At 52.4% G+C, this 16,370-nt stretch overlaps 2 protein-coding genes across 5 annotated transcripts; one reads left to right on the forward strand and one right to left on the reverse strand.

The window, feature by feature from the left end:
- Positions 1-98: 98 nt before the first annotated feature.
- On the reverse strand, positions 99-7,143 carry Stap2 (signal transducing adaptor family member 2). Of its 3 annotated transcripts, XM_051177547.1 has the most exons (13): positions 6,962-7,140; positions 5,280-5,351; positions 5,002-5,124; positions 4,657-4,713; positions 3,329-3,429; positions 2,609-2,743; positions 2,182-2,251; positions 2,004-2,106; positions 1,834-1,899; positions 812-979; positions 635-727; positions 484-558; positions 99-378 (listed from the first exon to the last, which is right to left on the reverse strand). In XM_051177547.1, the coding sequence occupies exons 1-13, from the start codon at positions 7,061-7,063 to the stop codon at positions 314-316; spliced, it is 1,230 nt and encodes a 409-aa protein (XP_051033504.1). In that variant the 5' UTR covers positions 7,064-7,140; the 3' UTR covers positions 99-313. The 3 variants fall into 3 exon arrangements, with proteins under 3 accessions (XP_051033504.1, XP_051033507.1, XP_051033505.1); XM_051177550.1 differs by lacking the exon at positions 484-558 and having other exon boundaries at positions 6,962-7,143; XM_051177548.1 differs by lacking the exon at positions 1,834-1,899 and having other exon boundaries at positions 6,962-7,139.
- Positions 7,144-10,024: 2,881 nt separating this feature from the next.
- Positions 10,025-16,225, forward strand: Mpnd (MPN domain containing). 2 transcript variants are annotated; one of them, XM_051177563.1, is made up of 13 exons: positions 10,025-10,189; positions 10,267-10,523; positions 11,178-11,414; positions 11,930-12,053; positions 12,420-12,501; positions 12,669-12,765; positions 13,106-13,178; positions 13,253-13,329; positions 14,217-14,385; positions 14,474-14,544; positions 14,830-14,922; positions 15,425-15,517; positions 16,060-16,225. In XM_051177563.1, the coding sequence occupies exons 1-13, from the start codon at positions 10,183-10,185 to the stop codon at positions 16,144-16,146; spliced, it is 1,467 nt and encodes a 488-aa protein (XP_051033520.1). In that variant the 5' UTR covers positions 10,025-10,182; the 3' UTR covers positions 16,147-16,225. The 2 variants fall into 2 exon arrangements, with proteins under 2 accessions (XP_051033520.1, XP_051033521.1); XM_051177564.1 differs by having other exon boundaries at positions 10,026-10,189; positions 14,833-14,922.
- Positions 16,226-16,370: the final 145 nt, after the last annotated feature.

Consider the following 16,370-nt stretch of genomic DNA (forward strand, 5'->3'; position numbering starts at 1 on the left):
TTGGTGTCAAGAGTACCAGCTTGGGGCCAACACCTGACAAGCCTCAATCTTAGAGGCCATGATAGACACACACCTTGCAGTCTTGTAAAGTTCGTTGTTGTTTTTTGCTTTATTAAACAAGATCCCACTCTGTAGCCGAGGCTGCTGTGGAAATCTTGTGCAGCTCAGGCTAGCCTCAAATCTTCCCAGGGCTCTGTGCTTCACTGGAAAACAGGCTCATTCCTCATGCTGAGCATGTCCAGTCCCCTAAGTGAGGACAGCTGGTAGGAGACTACTGTGTCCTGAGATAGGCACTAGTCCCTGGGAGCTCGGATCAGTGTTCTAGCGCTCTCCTCTTCTGCAGTTTCTCTTCCAGCTCGGCCGTGATATCCCCCAGCCCTGGTGAGTGAGAACCCAGACTTGAGCTATATCACCCTGGACTGTGCCCCTCACCCCCACCCAGGACCTGCCCACCATGCATCAAGGCCCCCAAAGTCTCCTTACTTGTCAGGAGGGAGGGAGCCTGGGGTGAGCTGCCACCCGGCTTCCTGGCCCAGACACTATTGATGGCTTTGAGATCTGCAGAAGGATGCAGATGAGGTCTAAGGTCACCTGTCACCAAGGAAAGGGGGAAATGGGGAGGTCGGAGCCCTACCCGGTTTGGGCACAACTGGTGGCTTCGGGGGTTTTGCTGGGAGCTTCACAGGTTTCTTGGGCTTCAAGGGAACTGGCTGACTAGAGGGAGACACTGCATGGACAAGAGAGAAAGAGATGTCACGGGGTGTCACCAACTACTGCATCTCCCAACTCCAGTGTCTGCGGCCCAACTTACCATCATGATTCATGTACTCAGTTGCTAGGGAGTCTTCAATGGGGGTCACATAGTTCTCATCCTGGTCCTGTAACTGAGGCAGGGGAGGTAGTGGAGGCAGTCTGTCCTCCTGGCTGGACACAGACACAGGTGGGAGTGGCTTCGGGACATTAGCATGGGTTGCAGGGCCTTATGGGAAAGAGTCACTGTTAGGGCCTCTGTGGTACAAACCCTTTAGGGTTTACCTCCAGAGATAAGTGTCCCTATGTGCCCATTTGTCAATCACAGTATGTCTGCATGTTGGGATGCATGTGGGATTGTGGCTTCACACAGGTACACAGATACGTGTGTGTGTGTGTGTGTGTGTGTGTGTGTGTGTATACAGAGTCGAGTATAAGCATAGTATGTGTGTGCTTGTGGCTCAGGGTTGGGCTCAAGAGGACAATGCTACATTCCCCTCAAAACTCTGCAAGGCCTGTTGCCTCTTGCTCTTTGGTAAAGGAAACCCAGCACCCAATCCCTACACTTAGGAGGCAAAGGCAGATGGATTTCTGTGGGTTTCAGAACAACCTGGAGATCTCAAACAAACAAACAAAAAAAAACAAAATCAACAAAACAAAAAACTAAAGATGATGATATGAAATAAAATCCTTTGGATCCTAGTATAGCTATGGGTGCCTGTCATCCCTAGGCCACATAAGAGCCTATCAAAAAAACAAATCAGGTGGGTGGCACATTTTGATCCTTGCATCTAGGAGGCAGAGAAAGAGGCAGGTGGATTTCTTGAGTTCAAGGTTAGCCCATTCTATGGAGTGAGACCCTGTCTCAACAGAGCCACTGGGCAGTGATGACACACACCTTTATTCCCAGCACAGGGGTGGGGGGAGGTAGGTGAAGCTCTGAGTTCAAACCCAGCCTGTTCTACGGAGTGAGTTCCAGGAAACTCAGGGCTATACAGAGAAACCAAGTCTCAAAAGCCAACCAACCAACCAAAGAAATAGCCTTTCGGCTGCATCAGCCAGCCACGGGGGGAAGGGAGTCACCTGAGCCCGGAGAGGAGGACACTGCCCATACACTCTCACCATTCTCCTGATCCGAGTGCACGAAGCCTGAAACAGAGAGGGCGGGCAGCCTGGAGGCAGCGTGGAGGCCCAGAGCTAGCCCCCCCACCACGTGTCCCCGTCCAAGCCCGGCTGCCCCACATGGCACACACCTAGAACCTTCTCATAGTCCTCCTCCATCAGGAAGGGGACCAGCGCCCTCCTAGTGTGTGTCACGAAATAGTTGACCACAGCTTCCAGTGAGGAGCAGGAAAACTGGGGTGAGAGATGGTGGTCAGGCGGGGTAGGGAGGGGGATGGAGGCCTGAGCTCAGGATACCCCAAAGCTCACCGGGTCTTCCACGTCGATCACATACTTAGGACCCTCCCGCTTCACCTTGTAGTGCTTGGTTACTGGCGACCTACAGAGCAGTGGGCAACTAGGTAGTTGGGATGCCACCCCAGGAAACGACGAGCCTGTGAGACCCCCCAAGCCAGGACACCACCTCTAGTCGTTGTCCCGTCCCTAAGCCTACACAGTTATAAACATACTCCAGGAGACCCCTTCACTAGGCATAACCCCGACCCCAGAGGTCCACTCCCAGTCATAGCCCCACACCCTTCCCCAGGTGTTCCAGCCCCAGCCTGACTTAATTTTCCAAGTAGCCTCTGGCTACCAAACCCCCAGCTCTGGCCTACGCACCCAGGTTCCAGTCCCACTGGCGGCCACGCCCACAGATGACTTTGCCCACCCTGGGCTCAGATCCCCACGTGCGCACCCGTTGAGTATCTGCCGTGTAGTGACAGACACACCATCCTTGCCATCCCCTCCAGGACGCAGCAACAGGTTCCCGCACTCGGGGTAGCGCTCAAGGAGTAACTGCGCCTCCAGCCGGCTCACTTGCAGGAAGCACCTGAGAGCGAGCGCATAAAGAGAGATGCTGAAAGTTCTGCAGGGATACCTGGACCAGGCCTCAGGGGCCCCACACCTGCTGCTCCACCCAGGCCCCACCCCAAGACACAGACAACCTCCTTCCCAGAGGTCCAGCCTCCTCTCCTAGATCCAGGCCCCACCCCAGAAGACCCCACTCCTAGACACAGACAACCCCCCACAGCACTTTCAGAGACCTCCTCCTACCCTAGACCTAGGCCCCGCCCCCAGGAATGGGCCTGCCCCTCGACACAGACCCAGCAGGCTCAAAGACCTAACCTACTGTCCTAGACCTAGGCCTCGCTTCTTCGAAGCTGAGGTCCAGTCTTGGACCCAAGCCCAACACTCTATAAATAAAGGACCCGTCCCCAACCCAAAAGACCCTTCCCAGACACGCGGGTCCCGCCCACTCAGGTCCGCCTCCTCTCCTAAACCTAGGCCCCTCCCCTTCTAAACAAGACCCGCCTCCCTCTTTAATACAGCCCCTCATAGACCACAGCCCCAAGCCCAGAGACACAGGCTCCGCCTCCTCCCCTAGGAGCGTATTCCGTGGGCGGTCAGAACTCACCAGGGCACCTCGGCCGCCCGCCGCGCCTCTTCTTTGGTCAGAACCTCGGCCATCATGTACTTGTGTCCGGGCAGTAGGGTCAGGTTAGATGGGACGCGGAGCTGAAGGATGATCCAGGCCGAGAACCCATGGGTAGGGACCGAAAAGGTAAAGTGAGGCTAGCATGCAGACCCAGGAAGGAGGTGTCCCCACGGCATACAAATGCAGGCACCTAGAGACAGATCCTAAAGCGGACTCGAAAGGTGGCTCTGAGTGATGGGTAAGGTCCAACCAGGATCCAAAGAGAAAAAAAATGTGATGATGCGCAGGGCGTTGGTGGCACACGCCTTTAATCCCAGCACTGGGGAGGCAGAGGCGGGCAGGCTCCAAAGCAATACAGAGAAACCCTATCGAAAAACCGAAAAAAGAAGGAGGAGGAGGAGGTGGCGATGGACACACACCTGTCATCCCAGCACTCAGGACAGAGGCAGAAGTGGACAGATAGGAGTTCAAGGTCATCCTCGGCTACATAGAGAGTTTCAGGCCAACCCTGGGCTACACAAGACCCTCTTTCAAAAATAGAACTAGGGGCTGGAGCGCTGGCCCAGAAGTTCAGAGGATAGGAGCTCTGCTCTCAACACCCACCACTAGTAACTAGTAGCTCCTACTACAGGAGATCTGACATCCTCTTTTGTCCTCCAAGGGCACTGTGTGTGCATGCGCGTGCGCGCGCGCGCGCGCGCGCACACACACAAGAATCTAAAAATAATTTTTAAAAAATGAAACTAGCCAGACGTTGGTGTACAGTTTTAGTCCCAGCACTCGAGAGGCAGAGGCAGGTGGATCTCTGTGAGTTCGAGGCCAGCCTGGTCTACAGTGTGAATTCCAGGACAGGCTCCAAAGCAATACAGAGAAACCCTGTCTCAAAAAACAAAAAATAGGCTGGGTGTTGGTGGCACACACCTTTGAACCCAGCACTTGGGGAGGCAGAGGCAGGCTGATCTCAGTGAGTTTAAGGCCAACATGGTCTACAGAACGAGTTCCAGGACAACCTCCAAAGCAATACAGAGAAATCCTGTCTAAAAAAAAAAAAAAAAAAAAAAAACAAAAAACAAACAAAAAAAAAAAACAAGTAAGTAAATAAATAAAATAAAAAATGAAACTAGCCAGGCAGTGGTGGCACATGCCTTTATCCTGGAGGCAGAAGCAGGAGAATGTTTTGAGTTCCAGGCTATCCTGATCTACAAAGAGAGTTCCAGGACAGCTAGGGCTACACAGAGAAACCCTATCTAGAAAAGCAACCAGCCAACAAACAACAACAAACTAATAGAGAAGTAGAGTCACTTTACCTCTACCACAGTCAAGATAAATCCTTTCCACATTTCACGAGACTCCAGGCTCTCAACCTAGAGAGAGGGAAAAAGAGTTTATGCTAAAGAGAATGGATGTGTTCATTAGTAAAGTAGAGTAAGGGCCCATTCTGCCCCAGGTCTTTGCACATTTGTGTCCCCTGCCCCGGAGCCTTTGTACAAGTTGTATCCTATGCTGACCAGCCCTTTCAAAGGCATCTGGAGCCACAAGAGGTCCAGGGACTTGTAGAGTGTGAGGAGGTCAGAGTAAGACTTCATGTGACTCCATACAGTTATTATGAATGTTGGACCTAATGGAGAAATCTCTCCTTCCTCCTGACATACCTTGAATTTGACCTCCTGGTCCCGGAGAACCAGGCTGAAGTGATAGCTAGTGTCCCTTGAGCTTCCCCATGGAGACTCATCTTTAAGTTTTGAGAACAGCCTCAGGTCCAGCTTCTCCAGGGCCTGGTCTCGAGGAACAGGAGTGTGTGAGCACCAGACCTGTGGTTCCCTAAAGTTCCCAGGATGATGGGGCTACCCCCTTGGAGTGATACAATCTCAGACCTCCACCCACCTAGGTATCCACCCTTCAGACCCTGAGCTCACTCCCCTGTCCTCACCTGAAAGTCTCGATTGCTGTTGTAGAAGCAGATGGATAGACCCTGGAGGCCTGCCCAGAACTTCCTGTAATCCTGGGAGCCAGAGAAGAAAGGAGAAAATATCTAGGTGGCAAAGTTGTGTGTGCCCAATGTACTTCCTCCGGCTGCAGGCCCTTTGAATTGGCTGTTCCTTGTGCCTGAGTGCCCTTCCCCTCACTACAAAGATACCTATTTTCAGTAAAGGTTATGTTTTATTTATTTATTTATTTATTTATTTATTTATTTATTTATTTAGCTAGTTAGTTTGTTGACACAGTATCACGTAGCCCAGGCTGACCTTGAACTCCTGTTCCTCCTGTCTCCACATCCTGAGTGTTGGGGTGAGGGGCATGCACCACTATAGCCAGTTTCTGTCATGCTGGGGATGGAACCTAGGGCTCCATCATGCTGGGTGAGCAGGGAATGACTTGAGCCCGGCCCCTAAAAGTACATGTTCACTGTGGTCCTCCCTGCCCATTGTCCTGAGCATCTCCTGCTGTCTGAGACTATGGTCTGTGGTAGAGCTAGTGGCATTTGTCTAGCATGGGAGTGAGCCTAGGCTCCATCAACAGTATTTAATATAGGAGAAAACAAAAGGACTCATATGGGATAGAGACACAAAGCACCCTACAATGTGAAGAGATGAGTACCGTGGGAGTACGCTGACCTAACTGGATTAATGGTTTTCCATGTACACACACATCTATTTACTCAGATATCCACTGACCCACCTGTCCATCCACCCACCTATTCATTCATATATCCACCCATCCATTCACTCATCCTTCCATCTATCCATCCATCCCCCCATCCATCCATTCACCCACCCATCCACCCACATCCATCCATTCACCCATCCATCCAACCATCCATCCACCCATTTATTATCTGTCCTTTGAGTGCATGATGTAAAGGACTTGCTGGTTGAGCGTGTATCTGGACACATGTGGAATGTGGACGGGGGAACCAAGAGACAAAGTTAGAGTAATAAGCAGAAAATACATATGGGCTGGACATGGGGGCAGAGCACACCTGTCGTCACCCCCACACTTGAAAAGCTGAGACAAGAGGATTGCTTCAAGTTTCAAGACTTCCTGGGTCATAGTGCTGAAAACCTGTCTCAAAACAACTCTCTCAGTTGTTTTGAGTTGACAGTTGACCCTGTAGTCAGCTGTTACCAGCTCCACATGCCATCTGCCATGATCTTGGCCCAGAACCTCATGTTCATGGGGTTATTTCTGAGTCAGGATGGGGAGGAGGCCCAGGAATCAAAGGATACCTTATTTCCTGCAGGAAATCTCTAGCCTTGTTTATATGCAGAGAATGGAAAGAGAGACCAAGTTAGAAAGATTCAAATAGCAGCTGGACAGATCAAGAAACTAACAGCTAGGTAGTCAGGCAGCCAAGCAGCAAAGTAGACAAACAGATGGACAGGCAGACAGGCAAGCAGGCAGGCAAACACACATCCAGAGGACAGAATGTGGAATGAGACAGAGATAGAAAGCCAGAAACTTCCACAGCCAGCAGCAGTGATTTATTCCACCAGGCACCCTCTCACATCACCCATCTCCTGCTAGGCCCTTGGTCTGTGTGGAAACCTGACCCAGACAGGCTGTGTGGATTCCCAGGGTAGCTCAGCACTGCTGGGTCCCCACCCTTCAAACCTGGTCGCAGGGTCCCTTTTTCTCTAGGAAGCTCTCATAGTAGTGTGAAGGTGGCACGCCTTTGGGCTTGGGGCCCCGGGGTGGGCTCAGGGCTGAGGCCATGTCCAGCCCAGGTCCCCTGTCCTTCCAGTAGGAGCCCCAGCCTGGCCAGGAAGCAGATAAACAGGTTCCTGGGGAGTTTCCTCAACTCAGTCAGTTGTCACCTCCCTCCCTGGCAGGACTGGGCGTGGGCTGGATCCTGGGGAAATCCCAGCAGCTCTGGGCTCCCATCCCAAGCAAAGACAGGGACCTGTGTTGGGGAATGTGACTGGGAGATGGTCACAGGAAAATCACAGAAGCAGGCACATAATAGGGAGATCTGGAATGCTTGTTAAGTCACTGAATGTAGCAACAAATTTTCCTGGATCATCAAATTCACTTTGCTGGCATCTACTAGACAAGTCCTTAGCCCTGGGAAGAGTCAAGACTTTCTCAGTGCTATTATGTTTGAGCACCCTCAGCTTACATCAGTTTAATCGTTTATTACACTCACAGCTTGCAAGAGATTTTCTCCTTCCACCACGTGGGTCCTGGGGATCAAATGCAGATTGTCAGGCTCCGTGGCAAGCTCCCTTCTCCACTGAAACCCTTCCCAGCCTGTGTGTCCTGATAATTCATCAGACTTATATCTAAGTACTTTAGTTATTTGACTTTGGTTTTCTTTCTTCTGCTTTGTTGAGACACCTTCATGTAGCCCAGGCTGACCTCCAGCTAAGTAGCTGAGGAGGACCTTGTACTTCTGAGCCTTCTGACTCCACCTCCTGAGTGCATGACTAATGTGCCCCACCATGTTCTGAGTTTTTCTGGTTTTGTTTGTTGTCTAGATATGAAGCCCAAGCTTACTTTTTTTTAAGATTTGTTTATTTATTTATCCATGCATTTTATATATGAGTGCTCTGTCTTCATCAGAAGAAGAAATCTGATCCCATTTATAGATGGCTGTGAACTACCATGTGGTTGCTGGGAATTGAACTAAGAACCTTTGGAAGAGCAGTCAAGTGCTCTTAACTGCTGAGCCATCTCTCCAGCCCCACAAGCAGACTTTTAACTCCAGATCTTTCTGCCTCAGCCTCTCAAGTGCTAGAATGACAGATGTGGGCCAGCAGCTCTGACACTCACTGCTATTTTGAATAATTATAACAAACCACATCATTTCCCTCCTTTTGTTCTCTCACCACTTTCTTCCTGTTGCTGTAGCTGCAACCCAGGTCCTTTGCACGTGCTAGGTAAGCACTCTACCACTGAGTCACACCCAGTCCTTCCCTGTGATTCTAGGCCAGGGCTCTACCCTGACCACAAAACCAGCCCCTCACTGGGGAATTCTAGGCAGGACTCTACTATTGACATTTCAGAGAGAGGCTAGGGGCATGACTTGTGTTGTTAGTGTACTTGACTGCAGGCCAGTACAAAGCTCTAAGGTCAATTCTAGTGTTATCAATCAGTTTATAATTATAAATTCGGCCAGGTGTGGTGACACATTCTGGTCTTGCCAGAAGTTAGAAGTTGGGGGTCATCACCAGTTTAAGGGCAGCCTTAGTTACACAGTAACTAAGTCCAGTCCTGTCTGCAGCTTTATGCTGTTTTTGAAAGAAAAAAGCAGAACTGATTATGAACTCCTTTTCTGCAGTCCTGAGTTAAGGCACCTGGACTTTACACAGGCAATAAAGGACAGTGATGGGGACCCAAATAGCTTCTGTGTGATGTGTGGCACAACGTTCCTTTATCTGTTCAACTATCACATGTTATCTATAGGGCACTTGAATAGATAACATCTGATAGTTATCTATTAACCTCGGCACAGTGGTTGCTTCTAATTGTCAAAGGCCACAAGGGAGCAGGCTGTAGGGACGCAAACCTATGATTTCAGCAGGAGGGAGTCTAAGACAGGAGGATTACTGCAAATGTAAGGCCAACCTGAGCTGCTGTGAGATCCTATCTCAAAACCTGAAAGAATGAAGGAAGGAAATGAAAAATCAATAGGGAGTCATGGACTGTTGTGGAGAAGGGTGAAAAGTGGTGATAGTTACAGTATAGAAAGATTCTCCTAGGACCAGGGAAGATAACTGGGATGAGGGTGGAGTGCTTGGTGTACTACAAGATGGCCAGTGTCCAGAACATGGAGCCTCACTCAAGGCTTTAACTGCCAGGTGGTTAGATCTGCATATTGAACATACACGTAGGGGAGGTAAACCGAGGCTACAGGCTCTCTGAGGAGCCAGGGTCAGGTGGCCTGGGCTAGGGGAAATAGGATTCTCATTCCTTAGACACTGTCCAGAGCGTCCTGTCCCTCTCTTTCCCCAGTGGGACAATCCCACCTGCCATTTGAGGCCACCGCAACTCTGATTGGTCCCCATACCAGATTTTCAGACCTCCCGGGGTTGGAGGGAACCAAGGGCTGGGTCACTGAACGTCTTGGACAGGATAGGAACAAAGGCCTGGAGCCTTGCGCGCGTTCAGCAAAACCCGCCCCTGGCTCTACCTGGGCGCTGATTGGCTGGATGGGAACAATCCCTTGTAGTTAATTGGATGTTGGGGGCACCTGGTGATTGGCTGAGAAGAACGGCTGTCCCTTGCCGAGTTAACCCTATAGACGCTGAAGCTGGGCCTGGCCCAGAACTTTGGATAAGGCAGCGCGCTGCTGCTGTCTTCCCATCGCAGCCCTACAGTTCTTACAAAGCTGGTTCTCCCCAGCTCCCAACTACCAAGGGCGCAGAGCCTACAGTTTCCCTCATCGCTGTAGTAAGCTGAGCGCCCCAGCTCGGGGATGCAGCCCATCAGGCGGTCTTGGGTGTCAGTTTTCCCTCCAGGTCACCAGCACCATCTGGTCTCAGTTTCCCTAATATCCCAGAAGCTCTGAGTTCCCGCATTTTCTTTCCAGCGCGAGAGCAAGCTGGAGTCTTCAGGTTATCATCTCTTTCCAGCAGGGGTCTCTAGTCCCTGAACGGGGGGGGGGGTCTTGGGTTTGAATCCTCCTCCAAATCTCCCACAACCTCTCGCCTCATTTTTCCCAAATGTCTCGGGACTCTCCAGCTCCAACGTGAGCACAACTCAGGGGCTCCGTATCTCCTCCGCTCCCAGCGGCCAATCCTCTCCGCCCATCTCCGGTGACCAATGGGCTGCGGCGTCCCCGCGCGGGGCGGAGCCCGGTCACCGAGAGGAGGCTGTGCAGGGACTCGGCGGCCATGGCAGGTAGGACCTCCCTTGTGGGCAGGGACGGGGCAGAGGAGCACGACCTCTGTCTGCAGCCCGTGGCTGTCTCGCTGCAGCTCCCGAGCCTCTGTCCCCCGCGGCCGCAGCCGAGGAGGCGCCAGAGGAGGATGAGGACGACGCGGAGGCCGAGGACCACGAGCGCGGGGCGGTCAGCGGAGGGCGCAGTGGCAGCCTCAGTGGCACTGGAGGCAGCACAGCGGGGCCTGGGCTGGCCCTGGGGGGCGCGCTCACGAGGCGCGCGGTCACGCTACGGGTGTTGCTCAAAGACGAGCTGCTGGAACCCGGCGAGGGGGTGCTATCTATCTACTACCTGGTGAGCGATCCCTAGAGAACATTCATGCCCTTCATTGCTCGTGCATAAGGGGAAACGGAAGCCTGATCCTCACAATGCCTCATAACCATAATTACAGTCATCCGTGCGATAGCAGCTTTCCCGTCAGCTTTCCCAGGCCCTCTATGAAGATGTATACTGCATACTGTTATTTAAAACGATCGCCCCAAAAAACTTTCTTTGGGGTGCCAAGAATGGAACCCGAGCCACGCCCCCAGCCCCTTTCTCAGGGATTCTAGGTGGGAGCTGCACCCCTCTGGCCACGCCCCCAGCCTATCATACGGGGCTCCACCTCTGATCATGCCCCCAGCCCATCACTAGAGGATTCTAGGCAGGGATTCTACCACTGAAATCAGGGTTCCAAGAAGGCTTTATACTTATGTTCTTTCTGCCTCAGCCTCCCCAGTATCTGGGCTGACAGTGCTGGCCTGGTATGTTGGGTCTGACCGGTGGTGCTTAACTTTAAAGCTGTGTGTCTGGTTGTTGAGTGCCAGGATGCTGTAGGGGTGTGATAGATGGTGTTCCTATGACAATGCCTCTTGGGAGCCCTAGAGGAAAATGGACGCCAAGCCTCGGGGAGTATGGAGTTAGGAATCTCCAGGAGTGGGCGTGTCCCAGCCCTCTCTGTTCCTGCAGGGCAGGAAGTTCATTGGGGACCTGCAGCCGGATGGCAGGATCCTGTGGCAGGAAACTGGGCAAATCTTCAACTCACCCAGCGCCTGGGCGACACACTGCAAGAAGCTCGTCAACCCGGCCAAGAAGTCTGGCTGTGGCTGGGCATCGGTCAAGTACAAGGGCCAGAAACTTGACAAGTACAAGGCTGCCTGGCTCCGCCGACACCAGCTGCATATGTCAGTAGCTGCTGCTGATGAGGTGACTACAAACCTTCACCTGTGTGCTGTGGGATGAGGCGTGCAAAGACCCTGGGGTAGGGCAGAGCTTCACATGTACTTCAGCAAGGTCGCCTGAATGGCTGAAGCAGAGAGAACACAAGCAGGAGGGAAGCAGGGAGGGGACAGACAGGGCAGGCAGGGCCTTCTGGGATGTAGTGAGGCCTTCAGCTTTGACCCTGAAGGGGGTGGAAGGCATGGACTGTTATGCGCAGAGGGACTTGCTATAGGGAGAATGACCAATGAGAGGCAGCTCAGCTATAGCTGGACTCTCACCTGAAGTCACACAGCCAGAAGGAGCCAGTGGCTGAATCCCAAGCTTGGGGGAAGCCTACATCTCAGGCAGTTTCTGCTCACTCTCACCCTCTGTGGTCACTCAAGGCAATGGCATCTCAGGCTCAGGCCTGGGCTCCAGAGAGTAGTACTTGTTTGGGGGTGTGAGTGAGGCACCCAGCTGATGGACACTACTGCTACCACTGCTATACCCCACTCCACCAGAGTCCCACCAGCGAAGCAGAGGAGGAGGAGCTGCTGTTGGAAGAGGAGGAAGAAGATGCGCTGGCCGGGGTCTCAGCAGAGGACAAAGGCCGCAGACCCCTTGGGAAGGGCTCCTCTGAGCCAGGTGAGAGGCCAGAGAGGAGGGGACTGCGATGGGGGAGGCTGGCTTGGATGTTTCTTAGGCTTGATTGACACAGTCCAGCCTGTTTCACTCTGCCTGCCTGGCCTGGAACTCAGATATCTGTCTGCCTCTACCTCCTGAGAGCTGGGGTCAAGGGCATGTGTTAGATAAAGGACACCTTTCAGGAGCTGGGTTCCTTCTAACACCATGTGAATTCTGGTAATCAAACTTAGGTCATCAGGCTTGGTTGCATGATCCAATGAGCCATCTTGCTGGCCCCACTTCCTTGTATTTCTTGGGTACCCTTCCTTCTATGCAAAGAGAATGGAAGGGAGGGTTCGCATTGACTTCTCTCATCCCTCTCCTCAGAGGTCACCCCCATGGGCAAGCGTGTGGACAAAGTCCAGGTGCCAGTACGTTACTGCATGCTGGGCAGTCGTGACTCTGCCAGGTCAGCTACCTCATCTGCTCTGATCCTGGCTTCCCTGGTGCCCTCGGTTGATTTGGTCCCAGAGGCAGGGATATGGCAGGGCCACACTTGCTGGGAGGTTTCAGGAGGGGGTGGGGTGGGGGGAAGCCTAAGTTCCTGAAGCTCTGACACCCTCCTGGCCACTACAGGAACCCCCACACTCTGGTAGAAGTAACCTCCTTTGCTGCCATCAACAAGTTCCAGCCATTCAACGTGGCCGTATCCAGTAACGTGCTGTTCCTCTTGGTATGTGACCAAAGTAACTTTGCCTGCCTGGTCACCCTCAATGTCCAAGGAGAAGGAACTTGCTGACCTGGGTGGGGGACATTGAAGAGTCAGGGAAATGATATACACAGGCACTCAGTACATGCTTGCTATTAGAAAGTAAAAGGTGCTTATTTTTTTCCTTTGGTGCTGGGAATGGACCCCAGTGCCTTTGTACACACTAGGTGCAGGCATACTCACCAATGAGTGACATCCCTAAGGTTAATGGTAGGTGCTTGATAAGGGCTCATAGGAGGGTGGGCTGGCTGCTACATAGACACAAGAAATGCAGCCAGAGCCAGTTCTCCCCTTTCATCTCTAGGACTTCCACTGTCACCTGACTTGGAGTGAGGTTGTGGGCTACCTTGGTGGTCGCTGGGACATTAACAATCAGAGTATGTACTGGGACTGGGTGGACAAGGGCATGTCTGGGGCAGGACTGATGGCTTCTTGTTGGGTACATCCACAGTGCTGACCGTGCTGAGAGCCTTCCCCTGCAGGAGTCGGCTGGGGGACGCCGATACTGCGGCCACTGTTGAGGAGGAGGTGAGGGCTGTTGGGAGGGGGCCACAGTTGTCCTGGTGGCCAGGACAGTGGCCATGCTCTGCAAATGTGGAAGTGAGTGTGGGTACCTATGTTTGTGGTTGAAATGCTGGATTGGCACTTTACATGACAAGGGGTCTTGCTATGTAGACCAGGCTGGCCTAGAATGAAGCAGCCTCCTATTGTACCTATTGAGTACTGAATAGGTCTGTTGTGCCTAGGTGGAATTTTAAAGATTTTTTTTTCTGCAGGTGTTGTGTTTGAATGTCTGTGTGTCATCTGTGTGCCTGGGGCCCTTGGAGGTCATTTGAGGGCATAGGATCCCCCAGAATTGGAGTTATGGATAGTGATGAGCCACCATTTGGGTGCTGGGAGCTGATTCTGGCACAAGTGCTTTTTTGTTGTTGTTTCATAAGACAGCATTTCTCTGCAGCTTTGGAGGCTGTTCTGGAACTCTGTAGAACAGGCTAGCCTTGAACTCACAAAGATCCATCTGCCGATGCCTCTTGAGTGTTGGAATTAAAGGTGTGTACCACCATTGCCCAGTCAATTAGATGCATTTCTTAAAAAATAAAAAAGTGGATATATGCTTTATCTGTACACATGCATGTGGGTGCCTAGTGAGGCCAGAAAAAGGCATCCAATTCTTGGAGCTAGTTATGGGTGATTGTGAGCCTGATGTGGGTGCTGGGAATTGAACTGAGGTCCTCTACAGGATAGCCAGCACTCTTACCTACTGAGCCGTCTCTCCTACCCCATATTTATTTGTCAATCACACTCCCTGACATTGTTGGGTGAGAGGAGAACTTGCATAACTGCCTTTGTATGAGGTTGGGCAGCTCAAGGCTCTCTGGTCCTGCCCTGCCCCAACCTAGCTTGTATGTCTCCAGATCCACCAGGTGCTATTCCTTCGAGGCCTGTCCCTGGTGGGTTGGTACCACAGCCACCCACACAGCCCAGCAGTGCCCTCCCTGCAGGACATCGATGCACAGATGGAATACCAGCTGAGATTGCAAGGCACCAGCAACGGCTTCCAGCCCTGCCTGGCCCTGCTATGCTGTGAGGCCCCAGCTAGGCACTGGGTTTGGGGACTCACCCTGCCAAACCCACTGAGCCCACCAGCCTAAACCCATCATTGTCCCTACAGCCCCATACTATTCTGGCAACCCAGGCCCTGAGTCCAAGATCTGCCCTTTCTGGGTGATGCCTCCCCCTGAGGTGGGTAAGCTGGGGAAAGGCAAGTTGAGGGGCATGGATGTGAGTGGGCATGGTGGGGTTATATCTGGGCAGATGTTTGGGGACTGGAGAATGGGATATGCATCTTAGGCAGGGGACTCCAGCTGTGCCTTAGTTTCTCCATCTGTCCAGTGGTATCTCAGTGGTCACTCTTAAGGCCTGCTGGGCAATGCCCTGGCTTCCCACATCCCTTAACTTCAGACCCTAGAAGCCCCTGGCACACTGGGCTGGAGTAAGGCCTCTCTGACTGGTCCCCACCCCTCCTAGCAGCAAAGGCCCAGTGACTACGGCATCCCCATGGACGTAGAGATGGCATATGTCCAGGACAGCTTCCTGACCAATGATATCCTTCAAGAGATGGTAAGCATCTGCCCATGGCTGTGTCTCCAGAGTTAATGGTTTACACTTCTTTTTTTTTTTTTTTTTTTTTTTTTTTGGTTTTTCAAGACAGGGTTTTTGCTTTGGAGCCTAAGCCTGTCCTGGAACTAACTCTGTAGACCAGGCTGGCCTCGAACACAGATCAGCCTGCCTCTGCCTCCCAAGCTCCACTTCTGACTTTGTTGTTGGGTTTTTTGGTTGTTTTCTGAGATAGTCTTCTTATGTAGCCCAAGCTTACAATTATTCTTTCAGCTTTTCTAGTGCTGGGATGGCAGGAGTGCCCCCAGCACACCTGGCTATGTAGCTACTTTTTGATAGCTGTGTCTACTTTGTCATCCCTGAGGACTCATGGGTGTGATTTCTTGGGATGAGGATAGATCAGAGCCAGGGCAGGCCTGCACTGAACCTAGTCCCTCCTGGCAGTTGAGGGAGCTGCAGAGCCAAGAATGAACAGGAGTCAGGTGTGCTGCCCCTTGCCCTGCAGGTGCTGCTGGCAGAGTTCTACAAGGGTGCTCCTGACCTTGTGAAGTTCCAGGAGTCCTGGAGCCCAGAGCATACCTACCTAGATAAGCTCAAGGTGAGACTGTGGACACCCTACCCCACCCCTAGGTCCTGTGGGAAGCACAGACCACGTTCCAGAGCCTGAGCTGTGAGCAACAGACTTCTCCACTTCCCCAGAGTCTGGGGTAAGAGAGGTCATAGGACCTGGGTGGCCAGGTGAGGGCATCTGCCAGACATGCAGGGTACATCTAGAGCAGTGAGCCCTCTTGCTAATTACTGGGTCCTGCATGTGATCTGGTGTCCTTGTTCTCGTGTGTGGAGTTAACCCAGGAGGGTGTTCTGCACTGTGCATTGCTCAAACTGTGAAGCTTAGTATGGCACACATTTTCAAACAGCACCCAAAGGTGTGGGGTGTGTGTGTGTTTTTCTAAGTTAGCCTGGGCTACACAGCCAAGACCATACTCCCAAATCCTAACCAAAGAATTCTCCCACAGAACCAGTCCTGAAAGTAGCCCAGGCTTACCAAATGCTACACCCATCACCCTGCCAGGCTATAGCCCTGGGGGGGCAGGGGACACATGTCCAGGGTAGAGCCTAACACCAGTTCTGCTGTTGCAGATATCCCTGGCCAGCAGGACTCCAAAGGACCAGGGCATGTGCCATGTGCTGGAGCAGGTCTGCAGCATGCTCAAGCAGGGGATCTGAAGTCATGCAGACCCTGCTGTCCTGAAACAGACTGGGTAATAAAATACCCACAGCATGGGCCTGTGGGTGGGGTGTGGTGGTGGGCTCTGTGGGGCCCTCTGGCTGGGTAATAAAGTCTAAGTACCCACAGCACAGGCCTGTGGCTGGGGTGGGATGGTAGCCTCTGTGAGGTGCTTGCACTAGGGTTGGATGGTGAGGCTGTGTGGGGCTCTTGCAAGGGAACA

This window comes from Phodopus roborovskii, unplaced genomic scaffold (genome assembly GCF_943737965.1).
Source record: "Phodopus roborovskii unplaced genomic scaffold, PHOROB, whole genome shotgun sequence".
Taxonomy (NCBI): domain Eukaryota; kingdom Metazoa; phylum Chordata; class Mammalia; order Rodentia; family Cricetidae; genus Phodopus; species Phodopus roborovskii.

Bases quoted from the DNA above. Each gene is read 5' to 3' on its own strand.
- Stap2 (XM_051177547.1), bottom strand. From the start codon at position 7,063: ATGGCCTCAGCCCTGAGCCCACCCCGGGGCCCCAAGCCCAAAGGCGTG. The intron at 5,125-5,279 runs GTGAGGACAGGG...CCTCGAGACCAG, and splicing joins ACAGCAATCGAGACTTTCAG to GCCCTGGAGAAGCTGGACCT. The intron at 2,744-3,328 runs GTGAGTTCTGAC...GCTCGCTCTCAG, and splicing joins CGGGCGGCCGAGGTGCCCTG to GTGCTTCCTGCAAGTGAGCC.
- Mpnd (XM_051177563.1), top strand. The intron at 10,524-11,177 runs GTGAGCGATCCC...CTGTTCCTGCAG, and splicing joins TGCTATCTATCTACTACCTG to GGCAGGAAGTTCATTGGGGA. The intron at 14,923-15,424 runs GTAAGCATCTGC...CTTGCCCTGCAG, and splicing joins ATGATATCCTTCAAGAGATG to GTGCTGCTGGCAGAGTTCTA.